This window comes from Danio rerio, chromosome 4 (genome assembly GCF_049306965.1).
Source record: "Danio rerio strain Tuebingen ecotype United States chromosome 4, GRCz12tu, whole genome shotgun sequence".
Lineage (NCBI taxonomy): Eukaryota > Metazoa > Chordata > Actinopteri > Cypriniformes > Danionidae > Danio > Danio rerio.
The window spans coordinates 62,703,299-62,726,452 of NC_133179.1; the positions used below are offsets into that span (position 1 = coordinate 62,703,299).

Here is a 23,154-nt window from a genome sequence, read left to right on the forward strand (position 1 = left end):
TGTGTGGTTTGTCAAGATATTTTGGTTAATGACAGCATGAGACCCGTTAAACTTCGGCGACACCTTGAAACCAAGCATGATGAGGTAGCAAGAAATCCTCCAGAATTTGTGTGTGTGTGTGCGAGTGCGTGTACGCGTGCGTGCATGTTTGGGAGGAGGGGGCGCCAATGGATAAGTTGTGTCAAAAGGGAGGCCCACTGTCTTAGACTTTGAAAAACCCTGTAGTAGTGTTCTAGGTTATAATGGTGCGTAAAGAATGCTCCGGCTTCAATACAGTGCGTTACAGTACACGACTGCCCCCTACTGTTCATGTCTTTATTTGCTAGACCATCTTTCCGTGCTAACGTGCCATATGTCGTGGCCATGCGAGATTACTTTGTTTCATGCGCGTGTTAGTTCATGCCAGATCTGTATATACATTTACCTGATTTTATTTTTTTACTTTTTGTTGCCTTCTCACCTGCTAAAAAAGCGGGGGATGTAGCTTATTGTGTGTCAAGTGACATAACGGAAGTGGGTGGAGCTAGAGGGGAAAGTCGGTGGCGGGAGCGACAGAACAGAAAAGCATGTTACTGATGAAGAACGTAATAAAAATAAGCTAGAAGCTATTACTTGTGTGAGTGTGTGTGTGTAATCATCTAACATCTACACAAGCCATCCAACTTCCCCTTCCCCCACTACAATGTCTATCCATCCATCCATTTATTCATTTTATTTTGTAAATGTGCTATTTTTCAGGCTGATCTCAAAAATACAGTAATTTTTACAGACAGAATTTTAGGTGCAGGCTAGGACTGTCTCTGCCATTTGCAGATAACGTTGTCTTTTTGGCTTCATAGGACATGCAGTAAGTGGGACGGTTTGCTGCTGAGTGTGACATGGCAGGGAAAGAAACAGCACCTCTAAGAAACCATTGTGCTTGACTGGAAAAAGGTGGCCATCTCCAGTTTGGAGGAGAGTCTTTACCCCAAATGGAGTTCAAGTATCAGGGTTTTCCATGAGGAATGGAATGTGAGATTTAAAGATGGATCAGTGCAGCGGCAGCAGTAATGCAGTTGATGTGGTTGTCTGTTGTGGTGAAGGATCTGAGACGAAAGGCAATGTTCTTAATTTACTGCTCATTCTAGGTTCCTACTCTCACCTATGGTCATGACTGAAAAGACCAAGATCTTGGATACAACCGGCCACATTTTGCGAAGTGTTATGACCCGCTTGTTAGAGTCGCACCATAAAAGTGCCAACAAAATAGCCTGAATGCAAATTATTTATTATAAAAGTAACTCATAGAACAAACAATCAAAGCAACCAACAAATGTCTAGGGATAATAATGACGATAAAGAACTTAGGATAAAATCACAACAACACTTTAACTACATGACAAAAGTTATGCAAAACAAATCCATAAGGTTAAAGAGCCAATGAGATGGCAGGTCTTGACATGTGGACTCCTGAGTAGCCACAGCGTCCTGGGGTAGCTAGCACAACAACTTTTATATACCCATTGATGAGTAATGCAGGCGTCCAATCAGAATTTACCACATGCTCTAATCTGGAGTCTTGGGATCATCACAGTGTATAAATATTGTAAAACTTAATACATGTGGCTCTGCCTAAATCATCAAATATTCATCAAGTTTGTATTCTACTCAAAGTAAATGCAGTAAACTAGAAAAAATCTAGAATCTAAAAGTAAAGAAACTTCACTAATAAAAGCTGCAACTAGGGTTGTAACAATATACCGGTATGACGGTCTACCACGATTTGAACGTGCACGATTATCATACCATGAACAATTGCATATCAACGGTTTTAACCCTTAAAGACCGAGACAGCCGCCCGCGGCTAAAAATAAGTATTGCTCTTAAATGTTTAATAACTTTTGATCCGCTGATCCAATTCATACAGTTCAAATATTGGCATAAAGAAGAGAATCTCATCTTTCCAGTGCTGTATCACATAACATTTGCGGACTTTCAGAGGCTCCGGACACAGTGCGATTACGTCATTAAAATTTGACAACACTGATTTGACAAAGAAACGCTCGTCACTGTGTCTCCGGACAAATCAGACATGATACATTGATGCATTGTCCCTCCTCCATGCCCAGATTGGTTCAAACTCGCTATATCACAACCGATAAGCATAGGTTTCGCTTTTGTTTGTGGACCAACAATGAGCTTTTTGAACAACACGGAATGAGAGATAGGCATACAATTATGCGCGGCTAAATAAAACGCAAAAAAAAAAAAGGTTTTGCATGAAATAATTCTCATACTAAGTACTTTTGCATGCACAGCAGCACAGAAACATGACAAAACAGTGACACAGCAAAGACGAACTGCTGCTCTTGCTGTTTTCAAAAGACGCAAATGAAGGTGCAGCTTTTTGTCTGCATTGCAGACAACCATATCCATGCTGGCACATAAAACCTAAGGATGTTCCATATTGAATCTAGCTTTGTTATGTAACTATTTATAGTATAGTAAATATTTATATCTATTTTTTTTTACTGAGGATTTGCACCATGTTTATTTGGACTTTGACACATTTTTGATTATTTTCTTATTTTTTTATTTGTTCATTGTACAAGTGGACACATTCTCTCACCTCAGCGGTCAAGATTAAGTCCTGAAAATCTCAACATGCTTACATTTCTTCATCACAACCTAGACTGAAAAAAAACAACGCTTTAAATACATGTTTACAGCCATAAACTTGGTATTGCACTTTTGGTCTCCCATTTATCCTGCTTATAAGGAAGGACAGTTTTAAGTTTGTTTTTGTCTAATCTTAAAAGACCTTGCTTGTTTATTCCTTCTAATTTAATTTATTAAAATGGGAAATTTTTCAGTTTATTTTTATAAAAGACTTCTATAGTTCTATTAAAATGGTTCTTTCACAAGTTTGTTGAAATAAAACCTTTGTTCAGTCAGAAAACGTGTTCTTATTCTTTTCAGGGTCTTTGCTATGAGAATTACTATTTAATACCGTATACCGCGAAACCGTCAAACCGTGGTATTGTTTTAGACTATTATCATACCGTAAAAAATTCATACCGTTACAACCCTAGCTGCAACACAGGACAATTGAATGGGCTTTTAAAACTTGAGGCCCTGGTATACTGCAAACTAAGCGTCCTAGAGCTCCACCTTCTTTGATGTGCGGTGTCTTCCCAGTGATGTCTCTCATTCAGGGAGTCAGACAGTGAACATCATCTAAAACAACACTAGCTACATGAATACACTGGAGAGAGTACAAATTTATCTGCACTGGTACAATCACTTGCAAAGAGATTTTAAGCTGGAGAGGAGCTGTTGGCCAGATATTTATGACAGTTCTTCTCTCAGCCACCACCACAGTGTTTACGGTAAACGCGAGAAGCGCAACACATTTACAACCCGACCTACTGCAGTGTAGGAGTGTTGGAAAACAGTATACTGTCACTCAGCCTTTTGAAACATTATTCAGACATGAAACATCCAGTGCACAGAAAATGTTTTGCTGCATTCATGTCATGTGTGCAACTTTTTTGTCTATGTGTTTCTTAAGCTGCGCCGAATGATTAAAACTCTGTAGACACTGATCAAATCTGTACGGTTTCTCTCCAGTGTGAATCCTGTTGTTTTCAGATGTGTTAACTGATTAAACCTCTTGTCACAGTGTGAACACTTGTACGGTCTCTCCAGAGTAAATTGTCTGGTGCAGTTTCAATTTTGGAGCTGTAATAAGTCTTCTCACACTCAAAGCGCATATACTCTTTCACATCAGTGTGGATTTTCATGTGTTTATTAAGGTTTGCTGATCGGTTGAATCTCTTCCCACACTGAGTGCATGTGAATGGTTTCTCTCCAGTGTGGGTCTTACATAGTCAAGTGATGCAATTTCCAAGGTCAAAGTTCACCAAGCTTGAACCTTGCAAGGCAGTGAATTGCGAAACTTGACGCACAAACTTATGTTTCCAGTCTGACACATTTGTGTGCGTATGAATGGAAGTCTATGGAGAGAAAAGTCCGGTGTGACCACAGACTCCAATTTTATACTCATTACACAGGCTGTCTGTTAAGTTTTGTATTAAATTTAAAATAGTAATTCTCACCTATAAAGCTCTAAATAATCTAGCTCCTGTTTATCTTCTGTCTCTCTACAATCCAACTCGCTCTTTAAGATCTCAAAACTCCGGGTTTCTGGTAGTACCTAGAATAGCAAAGTCGAGTAAAGGAGGTCGAGCCTTCTCATTTATGGCTCCTAAACTCTGGAATAGCCTCCCTGATAACATCCGAGGCTCAGACACACTCTGTCAGTTCAAAACTAGATTAAAGACCTATCTGTTTAGTAAAGCATACACTCAATGCATCACTTAGCAGGTTTCCACACAAGTTTCTACATCTTGCTTATATACACTATGAACAGCAGCTACGCTAATTATTATTCTTTTTTTTTTTCTTCATTTCCACCTGGGGATACTCATCCCGAGGTCCTCAGATTATGCGGAGTCACTGATTGGATCTAAGACCTGCGACGAGATGATCCCAAGGTTTCCATATCCGGGACCAGGCCGTATCCTGAGCTGCTGCTGCGCTGATGGTCGTGGGGAGTGGAGAACATGAGACTGATTCCAGTGATGCTCCAGGGACAGACGAGTCTTCACTTAGGCCAGCTTCCAGCCTCCACTGCTGAGACTGCAGCTCTGCACAAGACTTTTGGCCAGCGAAGAAATGAAAATGGTCGTGCCCAACTGAGTCTGGTTTCTCTCAAGGTTTTTTTTCTTAACTTCTATCAGTAAAGTTTTTTTTTTCCCTCTCCGCTGTCGCCACTGGCTTGCATGGTTCAGGATCGGTAGAGCTATGCATCAATGGATTTGCTCTTCAGTGTTTGGACTCTCAGTAATGATTTAAACCACACTGAACTGAGCTGAACTGAACTTAAACACTAAAAACTGAACTACCCTGATCCAATTTATTATGACCATTTATGTGAAGCTGCTTTGACACAATCTACATTGTAAAAGCGGTATACAAATAAAGCTGAATTGAATTTAATTAAGAGCAAGTGAATGGTTTCTCTCCAGTGTGGATCCTCATGTGTTTATAAAGGGATGATGATTGGCGAAAACTCTTCCCACACTGAGTGCACGTTATTGGTTTCTCTCCAGTGTGGATCCTTATGTGTTGATTAAGGTGTGATGAGCGGTTGAAACTCTTCCCACACTGAGTGCACGTTATTGGTTTCTCTCCAGTGTGGATCCTTATGTGTTGATTAAGGTGTGATGAGCGGTTGAAACTCTTCCCACACTGAGTGCAAGTAAATGGTTTCTCTCCAGTGTGGATCCTCATGTGTAGATTAAAGTTTGATGATTGGCTGAAACTCTTCCCACACTGAGTGCAAGTAAATGGTTTCTCTCCAGTGTGGATCCTTATGTGTTGATTAAGGTGTGATGAGCGGTTGAAACTCTTCCCACACTGAGTGCAAGTAAATGGTTTCTCTCCAGTGTGGGTCCTCATGTGTTTATTAAGTGATGATGCTTGGCGGAAACTCTTCCCACACTGAGTGCACGTAAATGGTTTCTCTCCAGTGTGGATCCTCATGTGTAGATTAAAGTTTGATGATTGGCTGAAACTCTTCCCACACTGAGTGCAAGTAAATGGTTTCTCTCCAGTGTGGGTCCTCATGTGTTTAGAAAGGGATGATGATTGGCGAAAACTCTTCCCACACAGAGTGCACGTTATTGGTTTCTCTCCAGTGTGGATCCTTATGTGTTGATCAAGGTTTGATGAGCGGTTGAAACTCTTCCCACACTGAGTGCAAGTAAATGGTTTCTCTCCAGTGTGGATCCTCATGTGGTGATCAAGGTTTGATGAGCGGTTGAAACTCTTCCCACACTGAGTGCAAGTAAATGGTTTCTCTCCAGTGTGGATCCTCATGTGTTGTTTAAGGTATGATGAGCAGTTAAAACTTATTCCACACTGAGTGCATGTGAATGGTTTCTCTCCAGTGTGGATCCTCATGTGTTTATTAAGTGATGATGCTTGGCGGAAACTCTTCCCACACTGAGTGCACATGAATGGTTTCTCTCCAGTGTGGATTATCATGTGAATCTTAAGTTTGCTTTTGCTTGCCAAAATCTTTCCACACTGAGTGCAGGTGAAACAATTCTTGTCTCTCCTTTTCAAAATACCATCAGTCTGTAAATGAGTTTTTTCCTCAATTTTGATATGATGTTCCTCCTCTTTCCTCTCATTCTCTTCAATTAGGTCTGAAATAAATAAATAACAGATTAATTTTCATTAAGTCTAAAAATCTCTCATCAAAAGCTGAAAAGTAAAAAGACACTAGAAACATTGGCTACACACACTTATTTTGATGCATGTTAAATGTAAAATAAAATCAGATCATATTTTGTTCAGTCATTAACCTGTACACATTTAAGCAGATTAAATTCATCTTTATTTATCTACAGCTTTTACAATGTAAATTGTGTCATAGTCGCCTAACATAGAAGTCATTGTAAATTGAAATGCTGTCAGTCCAGTTTTCAGTTTCTTACATAATTGATCATAAAAGTAATTTTGGTCACATTGATAAGACACAGATTTGAAAGGTGTAAATGGTGTGACGACCCTGGTATTCCAGTTTGGATGTGGCAGATCCTGTTAAGGTGCCATGGTAGCTCCCCAATTGGTTCAAAGCATATAAATGCGAGAGTGAGCTAGCTTCTGCAGGATAGTGTGGCTACTGGCCGTCTTCGCATCAAGACCATCTCTTTATTTTGGCAATCTTATGGTTTTGTTTGGCATTATTTATATGTGTAGTTAAAGTTAGTTATTTTCTTTATTTTCCCCTAGACATTTGTTTGTTTCTTGATTTGTTGTTTTATTAGTTGTGTATAATAAATAAGTTGCATATATAATTTTTTTGTTGTCTGAGCTCTTTTATGTTGCAACTCGAACGAGGGGGTCGTAACAATGGCCTATTTTTATTTGTATATATTCATAATTACAACAAAATGTTTCTCTAAAATTTGTTTAGCAGACAGGGAATACTATGGATAGAATACTATGGATAAGATACTGTGGATAGAATGAAAGAACCGACAGGGGAAAGCAAAGAAGGAGGTGTTTGTTTCTTTATTAACAACTCATGGTTGAGAAACATACATCCAGTTAGATCATTTTGTTCTCCTGATCTGGAATACCTTATGCTTCGGTGCCGACCACACTGGGCACCAAGAGAGTTCACAGCTGTTATAAATACAGCTGTCTACATCCACCCTCAAGCCAACACAAAGCAGGCGCTAAGAGAACTGAATGGGAGCATAAGCGAGCAGGAAACCACACACCCAGTGGCAGCGTTTATTGTTACAGGGGACTTTAACAATGCCAATCTCAGGAAAATCGCTCCAAAATACTATTACCATATCACCACAAACATGCGTGGTGACCGTATTTTGGACCACTGCTATTCTCCGTTCCGGGACGCCAACAAATTCCTCCCCCGCCCACCGATTGGCATATCAGATGACTCTTTTGTTCTGCTCTTGCCTGCTTACAGGCAGAAACTGAAACGGGAACCACCCACCCTCAAGACGTTTCAAAGCTGGACGGACCAGTCGGATTCCATACTTCAAGAATGTTTTGATCTTGTGGACTGGGAGATGTTACGGACAGCTTCTGATGACGACATTAAGGGCCTACTCACACTATGCCATCCGTACTGTGCCCAGGCCCGTTTCCTGGATCGTTTGAGAAGTGTGAGTTTCCCGGATCGTTGAGAAGACCCTTAGCTGAATCGGGCTCAAGCACGGTTCACTTGGCTGGCCCTAGCCCGGTTGGAAGAGAAGGGCCTGAGCGCGGTTCACTTGGCCGGTACGTTTGTAGTGTGAGTGCAAAACGTGCCAAAACCCGAAACTGAAAGAGAGACGTGACTTTAAGGGATTGTTTCATATGGATTTATTAATCATTCTTACTGTTCAGTGAACGCAAACTGCCGTAATTTATTAAAGACGCAGACATCTCACTGCACGACAGTTGCGCGCCTTCAGCAAACCTCCTCATTCCTGCAGCACTAGGGCTTTATGATTGTTTATAAGCGCCTAAAGTGGCGGATCTGTTCGGCGAAATATCTGACTGCGTGTAAATGCATCCCTAAGGACTGTTTGGTGAAATATTTGACTGCATGTCACTGCATATCAGACGACTGAAACGATATAACTAGAGAAATCTCCACTGTGCTGCTGAGTGAGTGAGAGCGCTTCTCACTGAACAGCGCAGCAGCGATGACGTAAGCGTGCCGAGGCCCATTTGTGGTGTGAGTGCAGGCTGTCGGGGGAGACGGGAGGGGGGACAAGTGCGGTTTGGCCCAGTTCGAGGCAACTGTACCTAGTGTGAGTACGACCTAAAGTTTACTCAAGACACCGTTACATGCTTCATCAGAAAGTGTATAGAAGACACGGTCCCAACAAAAACTGTCCATATCTAAACTGTCTAAAAATCTGTCCCTAACCCAAAACCATAGATTAATGGCGAAGTTCGAACAGCCCTATTAGTGTGAACCTCCGCCTATAAATCCAGAAATGCTGAGGAACAAAAACAAGCAAACTACAACCTCAGGTAAACTATCAAAACAGCAAAACATCAATACAGAGGTACAAGGTATAGGGGAGGAGTATGTGGCAGGGACTTAATTACATCACAGACTTTAAAAGTAACAAACCCCTCACTGTGAACATTTCTGCGTCTCTCCCGGACGAGCTCAACTCGTTCTACACTTGCTTTAAAGCCCAGGACAGCACCCACACACTGTGCGCTCCGCGGCTGATACCGAAACCGTCAGCACACTCTATTTCTGTAGTGGACGTAACGAGATCTTTTCAGAGCATCCTGAAAGCTACGTCCCAGACCTCTCGCTCTCTCGGCCTGTGGTTCCCACATGCTTTAAGACAGCTACTATTGTGCCCATACTGAAATAATCTAAAACCACATGCTTAAATGACTGACGTCCAGTTGCTCTGACACCCATCTTCAGCAAGTGCTTTGAGAAGCTGATTAAAAAGCACATCTGCTCTGTACTGTCCGCTCACACTGACCCTCTGCAATTTGCTTACAGAAATAATCGCTACACTGATGAAGCAATTGCTTTCACCTTGCACACTGCTCTGTCTCACCTGGAAAATAAAAGCACATATGTGAGAATGCTGTTTGTGGACTACAGCTCAGTATTCAACACTTTAGTGCCTGCCAAACTAGTGGTGAAGCTCCAGGCTCTGGGTCTACACAGCTCTCTGTGCAACTAGTTCCTGGACTTCCTTTCAAGCAGACTGAACAACATAACCTCATCCACACTGATCCTCAACACTGGTGATCCACAGGGCTGTGTTCTCAGTCCACTCCTCTACTTCCTGTAAACACATGACTGTACAGCCAAACACATCTCCAACGTCATCGTTAAATTTGCTGATGACAGTGGTGGGCCTAATCACAGATAATAATGAGAGGGCCTACAGAGAGGAGATACACACTCTGACGCAGTGGTGTGAGGAAAACCCCCTCTCACTCAACATCAGCAAAACCAAGGAGCTGGTGGTGGATTTCAGGAAAGAGAATAGAGAACACACCCCCATCACCATCAACGGGACACCAGTGAAGAGAGTCAGCACTTCCAAGTTTCTTGGAGTACACATTGCTGGGGAATTGACATGGACTGCTCACACAGAGGCAGTGCTAAAGAAGGCACAACAACGCCTCTTCTTCCTCAGGGGCCTGTTTCAGAAAGGAGGTTAACTGAAAACTCAGAGTATTTTAACCCTGAAATGCGAGAAACTCTGGTTTTTCCGTTTCAAAATGGCAGGTTTGTTAAACTCGAGAAAGCAGGGTAAGTCAAGCCTGTTTCTGAAAGAGAGGTAACTTTAACTCAGAGTCAGTTACTGTGGTAACTTACTCTGTGAATCTAACCTGGTCAGAAGCAGGTTTTATTCTCTAAACTCAGAGTTTCTGTCGGTCTCCTCCCCTTTTTTAAAGATGAAGCGGTATTTCTCGCCTTAGCCTTACGTTTCCACCCACCTATTTTTATGCTTATTTTGGATACGTGCATAAAAACGATTGATGGAAACGTCATGATGCACATAACTTTTTAAAATATGCATAAAAAACGTGCATAACTGAGTAGGATAAACTTTTATTCGATAGAAAATGTGCGCATAAACTACGATGGAAACACTTTTACTGAACAAATTACAGTATGTACATTAAAAAAAGATCATGATCATATGATAATGAAAATGTGTGTAAATGGACAAACCAGCAGGCTGGGCACACTGTAACACGTCTTAAATATTGTTTTAGTCATTCTAAAATGCCTTAACTGTTTCAGTATTAGTGTATATTATTAATAACCTCCGAGTGTCTGGTGCATGTCAAGAGTCTCCGCGTCTCATGGCTTCAGACGCCCCCACGTGTTCATTGTGTTTCAGCATTGTCTTCTGACATCGAGGCGCAAGAACATTAATTAGGCTAAATAAAGAATTAATTGACGCAGCTTCTTCTACCACAGTAAATTCTGTTTTTTACTGTTGATATTTGGTGCCAGTTTAATCAGGAAGTGACGATTTTTTTCTCTTTGACTCGTTGGATGGAATTTTATTCGCAACTTATGCAATATTCCAGTTTTGCACATAAATTTATGTAATATATTTGGATGGAAACATAGCTATTGCCTACATTTTAGTCACACACAGAAGAACTGTACTAGAATGGCTTATCCTCTTTTAATAAATAATTAAATTAAATTTACCTTCGACATGCATGTAACTAGATTAATGGGATTATTATTCTTTCTAAAAATTATTTTTAGTACTGCTTACCTTCTAAATGTTATATTAACCTCTATCACTTGATCAATAAAAAAGGCAGACACACAAGTGCACTGTTAAATCATTTAAAACTAATAAATGTATAAAAGAAAAGTTTAGAAAAAAATATATAAACGTCACAAATTACATTACTTATTTTATTATACTTAAATATTTAAATACTTAAAAAGTGAAATTAGGCATTAACTTGAGCAGCTGTTTTCCCACGCTAACTGTCTCTTCTTCACTGATGGTTGCTTCTTTTCAAATATATACGCTCATATTTGCTATAACTTTGCATGAGAACATCAAGTTCAGCTGGAGAAAGAAATGCTGATCTCTTTTATAAGATATTGCCATAGTCACTCGTAATGTCTGCGCTCCATTGATAATGCCTTTTTAAAGTCACGGTGTGCGCGCTTAACTCTGAGTTGGTCTACTCGAAGTTGATTGACCCAACTCAGATCAGCTGTTCTGAAACCGAAAACTCAGAGTTTTTAATCTCTCGGTAAATCAACTCAGAGTTCAAGTTTAAACTCTGAGTTGTTTGAAGCTCCTTACTGAAACAGGCCCCAGGCGTCTCAGGAGGTTTGGAATAAGCCCTCACATCCTCCGCTCGTTCTACACCTGCACTGTGGGGAGCATCCTGTGTGGCTGTATTACCACCTGGGGCCTGTTTCAGTAAGGAGGTTCAAACAACTCTGAGTTTAAACTTGAACTCTGAGTTGATTTACCGAGAGATTAAAATGAGTTTTCGGTTTCAGAATAGCTGATCTGAGTTGGGTCAATCAACTTCGAGTAGACCAACTCAGAGTTAAGCGCGCGCACCGTGACTTTAAAAAGGCATTATCAATGGAGCGCAGACATTACGAGTGACTATGGCAATTACTTATAAAAGAGATCACCCTTTCTTTCTCCAGCTGAACTTGATGTTCTCATGCAAAGTTATAGCAAATATGAGCGTATATATTTGAAAAGAAGCAACCATCAGTGAAGAAGAGACAGTTAGCGTGGGAAAACAGCTGCTCAAGTTAATGCCTAATTTCACTTTTTAAGTATTTAAATATTTAAGTATAATAAAATAAGTAATGTAATTTGTGACGTTTATATATTTTTTCTAAACTTTCTTTTATACATTTATTAGTTTTAAATGATTTAACAGTGCACTTGTGTGTCTGCCTTTTTTATTGATCAAGTGATAGAGGTTAATATAACATTTAGAAGGTAAGCAGTACTAAAAATATTTTTTAGAAAGAATAATAATCCCATTAATCTAGTTACAATGCATGTCGAAGGTGAATTTAATTTAATTATTTATTAAAAAAGGATAAGCCATTCTTGTACAGTTCTTCTGTGTGTGACTAAAATGTAGGCAATAGCTATGTTTCCACCAAATATATTACATAAATTTATGTGCAAAACTGGAATATTGCATAAAAGATGCGAATAAAATTCCATCCAACGAGTCAAAGAGAAAAAAATCGTCACTTCCTGATTAAACTGGCACCAAATATCAACAGTAAAAACAGAATTTACTGTGGTAGAAGAAGCTGCGTCAATTAATTCTTTATTTAGCCTAATTAATGTACTTGCGCCTCGATGTCAGAAGACAATGCTGAAACACAATGAACACGTGGGGGCGTCTGAAGCCATGAGACACGGAGACTCTTGACACGCACCAGACGTTCGGAGGTAATTAATAATATACAATAATACTGAAACAGTTAAGGCATTTTAGAATGACTAAAACAATATTTAAGACATGTTACAGTGTGCTCAGCCTGCTGGGTTGATCATTTACACACATTTTCATTATCATATGATCATGGTCTTTTTTTAATGTACATACACAGCAAATTCATTGGTGTTAAATTTCAAGTGTTGAGGTAATTCAGAGTAAAGTGTTAAAATTCTAGAGTTAGATCGGCATTAGAAGCTGATTTGCCTCCTTGTCACACAGAGTAACATGTATCTACCTTTGTAGAAAACCCTTGTATTTGAGAAACTAATCAGAGTGTCTGAAATCTCACCATACACCCTCATTCACCTGGCCCTTGAATTAGTCAATTAGTTTAGTCCACTAGACAGAAGGAATGACCACAAATAAGTGAACTCAGACACCTGGGGCCTGTTTCAGTAAGGAGGTTTAAACAACTCAGAGTTTAAACTTGAACTCTGAGTTGATTTACCGAGAGATTAAAAACTCTGAGTTTTCGGTTTCAGAACAGCTGATCTGAGCTGGGTCAATCAACTTTGAGTAGACCAACTCAGAGTTAAGCGTGCACAATGTGACTATAAAAAGGCATTATCAATGGAGCGCAGACATTACGACTGACTATGGCAACATCTTAAAAAAAGAGATCAGCATTTCTTTCTCCAGCTGAATTTGATCTGCTAATGCAAAGTTATAGCAAATATGAGTGTATATATTTAAAAGGAAGCAGCCATCAGTGAAACAGAGACAGCGTGGGAAAACAGCTGCTCAAGTTAATGCGTAATTTTTAATTTTAAGTATTTAAACATTTAAGTATAATAAAATAAGTAATGTAATGTCATGTTTATACTTTTTTTCTAAACTTTTATACACTTTTATCAGTTTTAATAGATTTAACAGTGCACTTGTTATGTGTCTGCCTTTTTATTGATCAAGTGATAGAGGTTGATATAACATTAAGAAGGTAAGCAGTAATAAAATTATTTTTAGACAGAATAATAATCCCATTAATCTCTAACAGTACATGTCGAAGGTTAAGCTAATTATTTATGAAAAAAAGGACAAGCCTCGTGCATGACTTTGTTCTGTGTGTGACAGAAATGTAGGCAATAGCTGTTTCCATCAAAATTACATACATTTGTGCAACACTGGAATAAAATAAAGCAGCGTTTTTATCCAAAGAGTCGAAGAGAACACAATCATCACTTCCTGATTAACTTGCGCCAAATATCAACAGTAAAAACAGAATTACTGCGGTAGAAGAAGCTGCGTCAATGATTTTTTATTTAATTAATGTACTTGCGCCTCAGAAGACAATTGACACACAATAAACACGTGGGGGCGTTTGAAGCCAGACGCGGAGATCTTGACACGATCCAGACGCTCGGAGGTAATTAATAAAATACACTAATACTGAAACAGTAAAGGCATTTTAGAATCACTAAAACAACATTTAAGATGTCCTGCAGTGTGCTCAGTCTGCTGGTTTGTCCTTTCACACACATTTTCATCATCATCTCTAACAAACCTTTTTTTAATGTACATACTGTAATTTGTTAAGTGCACTTCGTAGTTTATGTGCATCTTATCAAATAAAATATCTTATCAAATAAAAGTTTAACTCAGTTATGCACATGTTTTATTATGCGTATTTTCAAAAGTTATGTGAATCATGCCGTTTCCATCAATCCTTTTTATGCACATTTCCAAAAAGAGCTCTAAAATAGGTGTGTGGAAATGTAAGACTAATGCGAGAAATACTGCTTCATCTTTAAAAAGGGGAGGAGACCGACGTTAACGACGTTAACTGAGTTAACGTTAACTCTCTTTTAGAAAAAGGCTTGACTTACCCTGCTTTCTCGAGTTTAACAAACCTGCCTTTTTGAAACGGAAAACCCAGAGTTTCTCTCATTTCAGGGTTAAACTACTCTGAGTTTTAACTTAACCTGCTTTCTGAAACAGGCCCCTGCTGTTGAACACCTGCTGTTAACAAGCACAATCACTGAAGGAATAAGAAATTGAAGGAAGAAATAAAACTACAGACACAGCCTCACACCAAACCAACTGAATTAAAACAGAGGATTAAACAACTCCATTAAATAACAGTATAAGCAGCTTCACTGACTACAGCTTGACTTCATTTCTGTAAGAATATTTGACAATGAACAGAGGTTTATATTTTTTTATTAAAAATATTTCATTTGACCTCACCATCATGGAGATCAGAGGCTGCTTATTTGAGATCTTGAAGCTTTACTCTTATATCCTAATGTTTCTCTGACTGTTATAGCCGTGTTTCTAAAACTCATTAGCTATAGCAAGAAAGGTCAAGAGAAACTATACTGTTTATGCTTAATTGTTATAGATTTAATTTCCGGTTTTTATTAAGTTGATTCATAAAGATATGCAAATATAGTTGTATTAAAACTGCATGGGACAATACTTCTGGCAGTCTGCTGCTCTTCATAGAAAATTCAACAAACAATTAGGATGCAATTAATAATTAACCTGTCATGCACTAAACATTCAAGCTCCAGCTTGCTCTTTATGACACACAGGCATCAAGAATCAGGACATGAACCTCAACCGTGGTTGCTAAAAAAAAAAAGCCGCATAGTTCATGCCACAATGCATGCTGGGTGCCAGCATAGTACAAAGCTCCCAGCATGCATTGCAGCATGAATAAATTATGCAGCTTTATGTTATTACAATCTCTTTCTTTTCCTTTATTTTGTGTTGTTTTTGGGAGGTAATGTTTCAGTAGAGTGTTTTTTTTAACTTGATTTTTATTTTTTTGTTTGTCACCATCATTGAGAATCAAAGACTAATTATTGATGTCTGTGTGTTTTTAAGTTTTGCCATAGATCAAACATTCTCATTGTAAATATTGTTTTTATTTTATTGGAGCTTCAGTGGTTTCATTTATGTATATTATTTATTTCTCACACATAACTAATATGATATTGAATTAGAAAACAAGCAGGAAAGGATGGCTATGTTATCATAAATAATCTCTTCAGACTGACGCTTTAATTTTCTTTTGGCTTTCCATGCTATATGTATAAATAGTGTAATTAACACTATCTATAGCAGCCAAAATAAAAGACATTTATAGTAAGAAGTTGAAGAGCCTGACTAAAGCAGACTCTGTCCTCCATCATGGTGACTTCAAATGAACAACGGAAATTTTATTAAGAGCTTTTGTTCACATGACAGAAATAAAATCAAAGGTCAGTAATAGGTGAAGCTCCATGATAAGTTGTTTAATTTGATGAGTTTTTTTTAAAGATGTTGAAAAATAACATTTTTTATTGTGTAATTTGTTTTATTTTTATTGATTATTATTTTATTTAGAGTTTTTCTCATTTGATTTCATCTTTGGTTTTGGCTTGTGTTTTTCTGTCCTTCAGTGATTCTGCTTGTTAACAGTTGTTCATCAACAATTCTCAATCATCCTTTAATTAGACACTTAATTGTCTCATTAACTTCATCACTGTCTGAGTGATCAGCCCTCTGTAGTGAGGACACTAGTTAGGATTTTGCTGTGGAATTTAAGGCTTAAGTGTGTTCAAATGAAAAATACAGACTATGGGATGTATTTTTAACAGAAATATTCTGGAAACTGAATTTACGAATGTAAAATGTTGAAAACAGCAGATTACTGGCAACCACTGCTGCCAGTATTTTGACATACATTTAACAGATATTTTACACAATAAGAGTTTGCTAATTAACACTCTGGGTGTTAAAAATTTTAACACTTTCAAAAATGTTATTTTAACACTTATAGAGGTTCCCATATAAACACTGAGGGAGTGTTAACTCTAAGGTTGTTAAATCTACCAAATCTAAAATTTGCAGTGTGAGATCGATAAAAAATACAGACTGTTGAATGTGCTTTTAACAGAAATATTCTGTAAACTGAATTTATGAATGTTATAAACAGCAGATTACTGGCAACCACAGCTGCTGGTATTTTTCCGTAAAATCTAAAAATGAAAAAAAAAGAAAGATAAACAGCAAAACGGTTTTTGTGTCACCATTGTGGAGGATAATAGCGTCTCTGTTCAAGTCCAAGATGAACTGAGAAAATTTGATGTTATGCTGCATCTTCTTTTGTTTAAAGGTAACTGTGTAGTTACTAATGCAGTCAAAATCTGTTTGCTACTAGCAATCACACATGAAAACATTATTGCATCTAAAGACTTTACATTTTTGTGCACTAAGCTATAATTTTGTAAAATAAACAATGTGTTAGTTCATGAAATATGGTTAATTTTTGTAAATTTATACAGTTATATAAAACTTCCATGTTTTTCACAGAAAGATTCTGGCAACCACAGCTGCTGGTATTTTTTCGGAAATTTAACAAATATTTTACACAATAAGTGTTTGTTAATTAACACTCTCTTGGTGTAGACAATGTTAACACTTTCAAAAGTGTTATTTTTAACACTTATAGTGGTTCCCATATAAACTCTGAGGGAGTGTTAATTTTAACTCCAAGGTAGTTAAATCTACTATCTAAAATTTGCAGTGTACTGTAATTTGTTCATTAAAAGTGTTTCCATCGTAGTTTATGCGCACATTTTCTATCGAATAAAAGTTTATCCTACTCAGGTATGCGCATTTTTTATGCATATTTAAAAAAGTTATGTGCATCATGAGGTTTCTATCAATCGTTTTTATGCACGTATCCAAAATAAGCATAAAAATAGGTGGGTGGAGACGTAAGGCTAAGGCGAGAAATACCACTTCATCTTTAAAAAAGGGGAGGAGACCGACAGAAACTCTGAGTTTAGAGAATAAAACCTGCTTCCGGCCAATGTTAGATTCACAGAGTAAGTTACCACAGTAACTGAATCTGAGTTAAAGTTACCTTTCTTTCAGAAACAGGCTTGACTTACTCTGCTTTCTCCAGTTTAACAAACCTGCCATTTTGAAACGGAAAACCCAGAGTTTCTCTCATTTCAGGGTTAAAATACTCTGAGTTTTCAGTTAACCTCCTTTCTGAAACAGGCCCCTAGTATGTAAATAGCACCAGCAGCAATCGCAAAGGCCTACATAGGATTGTGTGAACTGCTGGACGCGTAGTAGGAGGTGAGCTTCCCTCCCACCACGACATCTACACCAGGCGGTGCATGAGGAAAGCCAAGTGAATTATCAGCGACTCCAGCCACCCAAGCCATAGACTTTTCTCTCTTATTTACGTGTACGCGCAAACCCGGGATATTTGAAACCTGCGGCTCCGCCCTCTAACACAGAAACCCAGACACACACACACACACACACACACGCAAACATGCCGGTCGATTGAAGTCACACTGCAGATGGATATTATTGAGTCTCTACCCAAAGATGAAACCTCAGCTTTATAGCCAAGCAGTTGGAAACTACTGGAAACTTCTGCAAATTACATGCTACAAAGAATACTTCATCGGCTTTTGTTAAAGGAAGGATCAGTAAAGAGTAACTTACTGCTGGACGTCAGGATGGGTTTCTTCCTCCATTTCTCAAGTGTAAGTACGTGCGATTAAAGCTGCCTCGTTTACTCTAGCTTGCAAATGTATTTAGTTGTGATTTGTCACTTGTAACCGCGTGTACTGTATGAGGTTAACTCGCTTTATTCTCATATCGGGTGCAAAGCCACGTTAAAAACGTGACGCGTGCTGCTTTGTCTACGGAGCTCCGTGGAGGAGGGTAGTGTTTGTGTGTGTGTGCGTGTACGCGGGCTGTCGTCCGGAGGTGTGTGTGTTTGTGTGTGTGTGTGTGTGCGTTGTCGTCCGGACCAGGGTTAAGTGTTTGTGTGTGTGTCTGTTTGTGTGCGCGCGTGCTTTCGTCCGGAGCAGGGTTAAGTGTTTGTGTTTGTGTGTTAGGACGAGGGCAATATGTGTTTGTGTGTGTGTCTGTGAAAAGAGCAGAGTGAGACAAGCTAGAAGATCTCCTCAACTGTTTTTGCACAATAAAATAGTTAGTCGTCGGTATTTATGTGTGTATGAACTGTGATTACTTTTATATTGCTGATTAGCTGTTGGGCATTTCACTCTCTCACTGAAGGCAGTCGACCAATCGCAACAGACTGTCATTGGTCCAATCAGCGCAGATTAGCTCCGCGCTAAGGAGGGGTTTGAGAACAAATGAATCACTGGACGATTCATACAGGAGTCGCTGGGATAATTAGGTAAAAAAAATGCAGATTATAAGACCATGAAAGTGTTTTTTGACCTTGCATGCATATTAGACTGTTGTTGGAGACCCTTACAACCAAGATATGACCCTATTTCGTGTATAATATGGGCTCTTTATGGTACTTTCAAGTCCATAGTTTCGTTATAAAAACACTTGTCTTCTTCACAAAACCAACCATAAGCATGTTGGATAGATGAATTGGTAAATATGGACTCATATCAAAGGGGTATGATGTCCATGTTATATGAAGTGGTCTAAAGAACTGCCCCCCCTTGCCTCAATTGTATAAAGCTAAAATGGGAAGACAGACTGGTACTAGAAATAGCAGATACAGCTTGGCAATATGCTATAGAACTGGTACACTCATCCCCTGTATGTATTAGACATGGTCTTCTACAGATTAAGGTGCTTTATAGGCTTCACCTATCTAGGAGCAAGCTGGCAAAAATGTATCCAGGGTCAGATTCATCTTGCCCCAGATGTGGTTTGGAGCCAGCAGATGTTCTGGGGGTGCCCTAGATTACATACATTTTGAGCCAATATTTTTAGATCATTTTCATCTATATGTAATCGAGATCATTGCCTTTTCTTCTTTATTGGCCAGACGCCTGACTCTCCTAAGATGGAAAAAACAAACCCACTATCCCACAAACATTGGATATTAGAAGTGTTATTACATGCTAAACTCGAGCACCTTAAGTACATCATCCGAGACTCTACAAAAAAGTTTTAGAGGTTTGGCAGCCTTTCCTCTCCTACATTGAACGCTCAAAGGTTATTATATCCTTGGTGAGAGTTTATCCCTAGTTTTCTAATTTATTTTATCTATTTTTATTAATTAATTTATTTTTATTTATGGGGTGTGAGTATGTCTGTAGCTATGTACCATGTTAATTTGTTGTTCAATATGTGTGTTGTGGAAAAATTAAAGACTTTGGAAAAATCAATAAAAATAGTTGAATAATAAGAATGTAAGCAGTACTAAAACATTGTTTTTAGAAGAGTAATAATCCCATTAATCTAGTTACAGTACACGTCCCTGTCGAAGGTCTGTGAATTTTAGCTAGTTATTAATTAAAGAAGAACAAGCCTTTCTCGTACGTGACTTTGTTCTTTGTGTGACTGAAATGTAGGTAATGGGTAAGCAGGATGAGAAAAAAATTATATATTATTCTATTATATATTCCTTCTATGCTAATCAAGGACTTCTGAGACATTCCAAGAATGGGATGGGTCCTCCTGGCCTGGCAGAGTTGATCACAGCTCAAATACAAATTTCTGCCATTTGCTTGCAGTAACCATTTGCTTTTCACCATCCACAATTCATCTGCCCTTGATCTTCCTTCAAATAGCTTTATCATGTATGGAGTCATTTGACAGTTTATGACTTAAGCGTTGTAGTGCTAAAATCAACAGAGACATTGATTGCTTGTATTTCAATATACAATTTATTTACTATTGTTGAGTCATGGCCTGAGGAGAGTATGTTAATGTTCTCACCCACTTTATCTCCTCTGCTGTGCTCTCATGTTCAGTTCGTTTTGGGGGTTGATTTTCACTCATGTTTGACAATGCTTTACTCAGGGTTTAATAAGGAACGTTAAGTGTTGATCTGGGAGAATGGCTTTTACTCTGCCTCTCCCTCATATGGCTGCATAGCCTCATATGCTAACAAAGGCAATTTCACTGTTTTTGTTGCTCAGCAGTGCACGTACAGCTAATTTCTTTATACAGTATGTTAGTTTGTTTCATTCTACTGTCTGTATATTTAAACATGTAAATTAATAAACAACTTTACCTGCTTTAAGCTTTGAGATTCTTTCTCTTTATCAATGATAATAACAACTTTGATGGAGTCAGATTAATTACAATAAAGTCAGATAAATAATGGATTTAAACACGCCATCCTTCAACTGCTTTCTGTTTCCGATTATTGGTTCAGAATAGCAGCGTAAGCTCCAAACCTTACAGCTATGTTTCCATCCAAAAATGCCAATTAAATTAATTTGCAAAACTGGAATATCGCATAAAAAATATGCAAATAAATCAGTGTTGTCGGGCGACGAGGAGGCACAGTAGGTGGTGCTGTCGCCTCACAGCAAGAAGGTTGCTGGTTCGAGCCTCAGCTGGGTCAGTTGGCATTTCTGTGTGGAGTTTGCATGTTCTCCCCAAGCTGGCGTGGGTTTTCTCTGGGTGCTCCGGTTTCCCCCACAAGATCAAAGACAAGCAGCATTACACTGTTTTAAGGATCTAAAAATGTATTCTTTAAAAAGCAAAAAGATTTCAATAGCGGCGCCTGCTGGTACGTGAAGAATATGGTCAATACTGATAAACTTAACATCATATAGTTTAGAATACTGTACAATGTTTTATAATAATTAATTATTTTAATGTCCATTTTCATTCAGCATATTTAAAATTAGAGTCATCCACGTTTTCTGACATACTTTAAATCAGGGTTTCTACAGGTGTCACCAAGTTAAATTTAAGATTTTTAAAGACATTTTTAAGACCATTATGAATGAATTTTTAGAATAAGGAATTTTTCAAATGGCCCAGAAGAAAAGGTTTTTTATTTGTCCTTTCAAAAAATATTTTTTATATAAAATGTTTAATAATACAATAATAAATCAAAACTAATAATAACAAAAATATTTTAGATATTTCTTAGCAAAATATCTTAAATATTGTGTAAAAACAAGAGAGCTCGACTTGGATCCACACACTTTTTTCCCAAAATAAACATTCTTTAAAATAAAAAAAACTAATTAACAAATGTTTTAAAAGTTTTAAAAACTATAATAAACTAAATTTATTCAAAACAATCTGTCCGGGTGGATATCCTCAGCAGTCTTTACCATTATGATAAACAGAGTTAAAATGACCATTTAAATAAAAGTTGAAAGTTTTATTGAGATGGATTGTATGGGCTTTGACCAAATTGGGTAACAAAACAAGACCTACAACACAACATTTCAGCAAATTTAAGACTTTTTAGGGCCAAATTTTAGATTTTGGAATTTAAGACATTTTAAGACTCCCCGGAAACCTTGTTTAAATACAATAGCCCTGGTAATTAGTTATTATAATAAAGATTTAATTCTAACTCTGATACTATCTGTGAGAACTAGTAAAAACTACTAGAAACAAGTTTAAACCCATAAAGAAGTCGATGAAAAAAAGGGAATTGTGATCAACCTGACATATGCAAATGGAAAGTACCTAGCTAACACTATCACTGTAATGGCAGATATATTTTATGAGAATACTGTAGGTCAAATATCGTCAGCTCAGTTTAACTTTTTATTAATTTATTGTTTTCATTTATTTTTTATAGCGACAGTGCTCAAGGGCGCTTTACACAGTAGGAGAACAAGAAAAGCAATAACCTTAAGAAGGTAGAGAAAATGGGAGACTAATAATACATAATGACAAAAGACACGAGAACAAATAACAAAAGAAACTCATTCCTGTCTTTCAATGAGTGCTTATGTGCATTTAGCAGAACTAGGCAGCACACTCAGGGCTGCAACATGGATTTAATTTAGTATTCTTATTATTAAAATATATCTAAATGAAAACTAACTTGTTTGTTCCTGCGGATCTTCCTGTTTGACTGTAAATGTTTCTTCAATCTTCACATCTTCACTCTCTTCTTTAATAAACGCCATCTTTATAACAGTGTGGAGATCAGTCGCTTCAGCAGGAGTTTTTCTCTGTGTTTGGACACTTTATTCTGTTTAAAATGAACAAAACAATGAACAGAAACAAAATAATTTCTCTTCAACACTTTCTTCAACAGTTTCTTTATATGAGTGTGATTGACAAAAATAAATCAGGTAAGTCTGAGCAAGAAACAATAGCCACAAACAAATGACCTAATAAAAACTAGTTCTCCATTTATTTATATATATATATATATATATATATATATATATATATATATATATATATATATATATATATATATATATATATAATTATAATGTATATTTGTATTGGAATGACATTATGCTAGTAAATAAATAAACCTTCATTAAAACACATTTCAGTTGTTCAAACAATAGCCCTCGATTACTGTTATTAAAATAATACTTTGTTGTATAAAGGATTAAAATAATAGTCAACCGCAGGTATATAATATCGAAAGGAAAACCTGAAACTTTAATCAATCGGTTTATATTTGTGTAAAGTCGTGAAACAAACCTTCCTCCAGTTGAACCGCAGCGCGGAAGCGGCGCAGCCTTATGACGTCACACAACACGCCAAAATAAAAGTCTTTGTTGTTCAGCTTTTTTGCCACTTACTGTTGCAGTCAGGACATGACAAATTTCACACTCCTTTTCAAATCTCACATAACATATCTGCTCTCTCTGTCTTTCAAATACACAGACATTCAGTATTTGA

At 37.7% G+C, this 23,154-nt stretch overlaps 3 protein-coding genes across 5 annotated transcripts in view; 2 read left to right on the forward strand and 1 right to left on the reverse strand.

Annotated features, from left to right (window-relative positions):
- Window positions 1-6,908, forward strand: part of LOC141381797 (protein NLRC3-like) — a 49,097-nt gene extending 42,189 nt beyond the window's left edge. For both annotated transcript variants that reach the window (XM_073948341.1, XM_073948343.1), the window contains one exon: window positions 840-6,908. In XM_073948341.1, coding sequence (XP_073804442.1) covers window positions 840-906 — 67 coding nt within the window. In that variant the 3' untranslated portion in view covers window positions 907-6,908. The remainder of the gene's footprint in view (window positions 1-839) is intronic.
- The window catches only part of LOC141381809 (uncharacterized), a 705,874-nt gene that overhangs the window by 329,807 nt on the left and 352,913 nt on the right, over window positions 1-23,154 (forward strand). The window lies entirely within an intron of this gene.
- LOC137491054 (uncharacterized) lies at window positions 1,250-22,996 on the reverse strand. Of its 2 annotated transcripts, none has more exons than XM_073948585.1 (3): window positions 22,954-22,996; window positions 22,334-22,483; window positions 1,250-6,254 (listed from the first exon to the last, which is right to left on the reverse strand). In XM_073948585.1, the coding sequence occupies exons 2-3, from the start codon at window positions 22,416-22,418 to the stop codon at window positions 5,041-5,043; spliced, it is 1,299 nt and encodes a 432-aa protein (XP_073804686.1). In that variant the 5' UTR covers window positions 22,419-22,483; window positions 22,954-22,996; the 3' UTR covers window positions 1,250-5,040. The 2 variants fall into 2 exon arrangements, with proteins under 2 accessions (XP_073804686.1, XP_073804687.1); XM_073948586.1 differs by having other exon boundaries at window positions 22,904-22,996.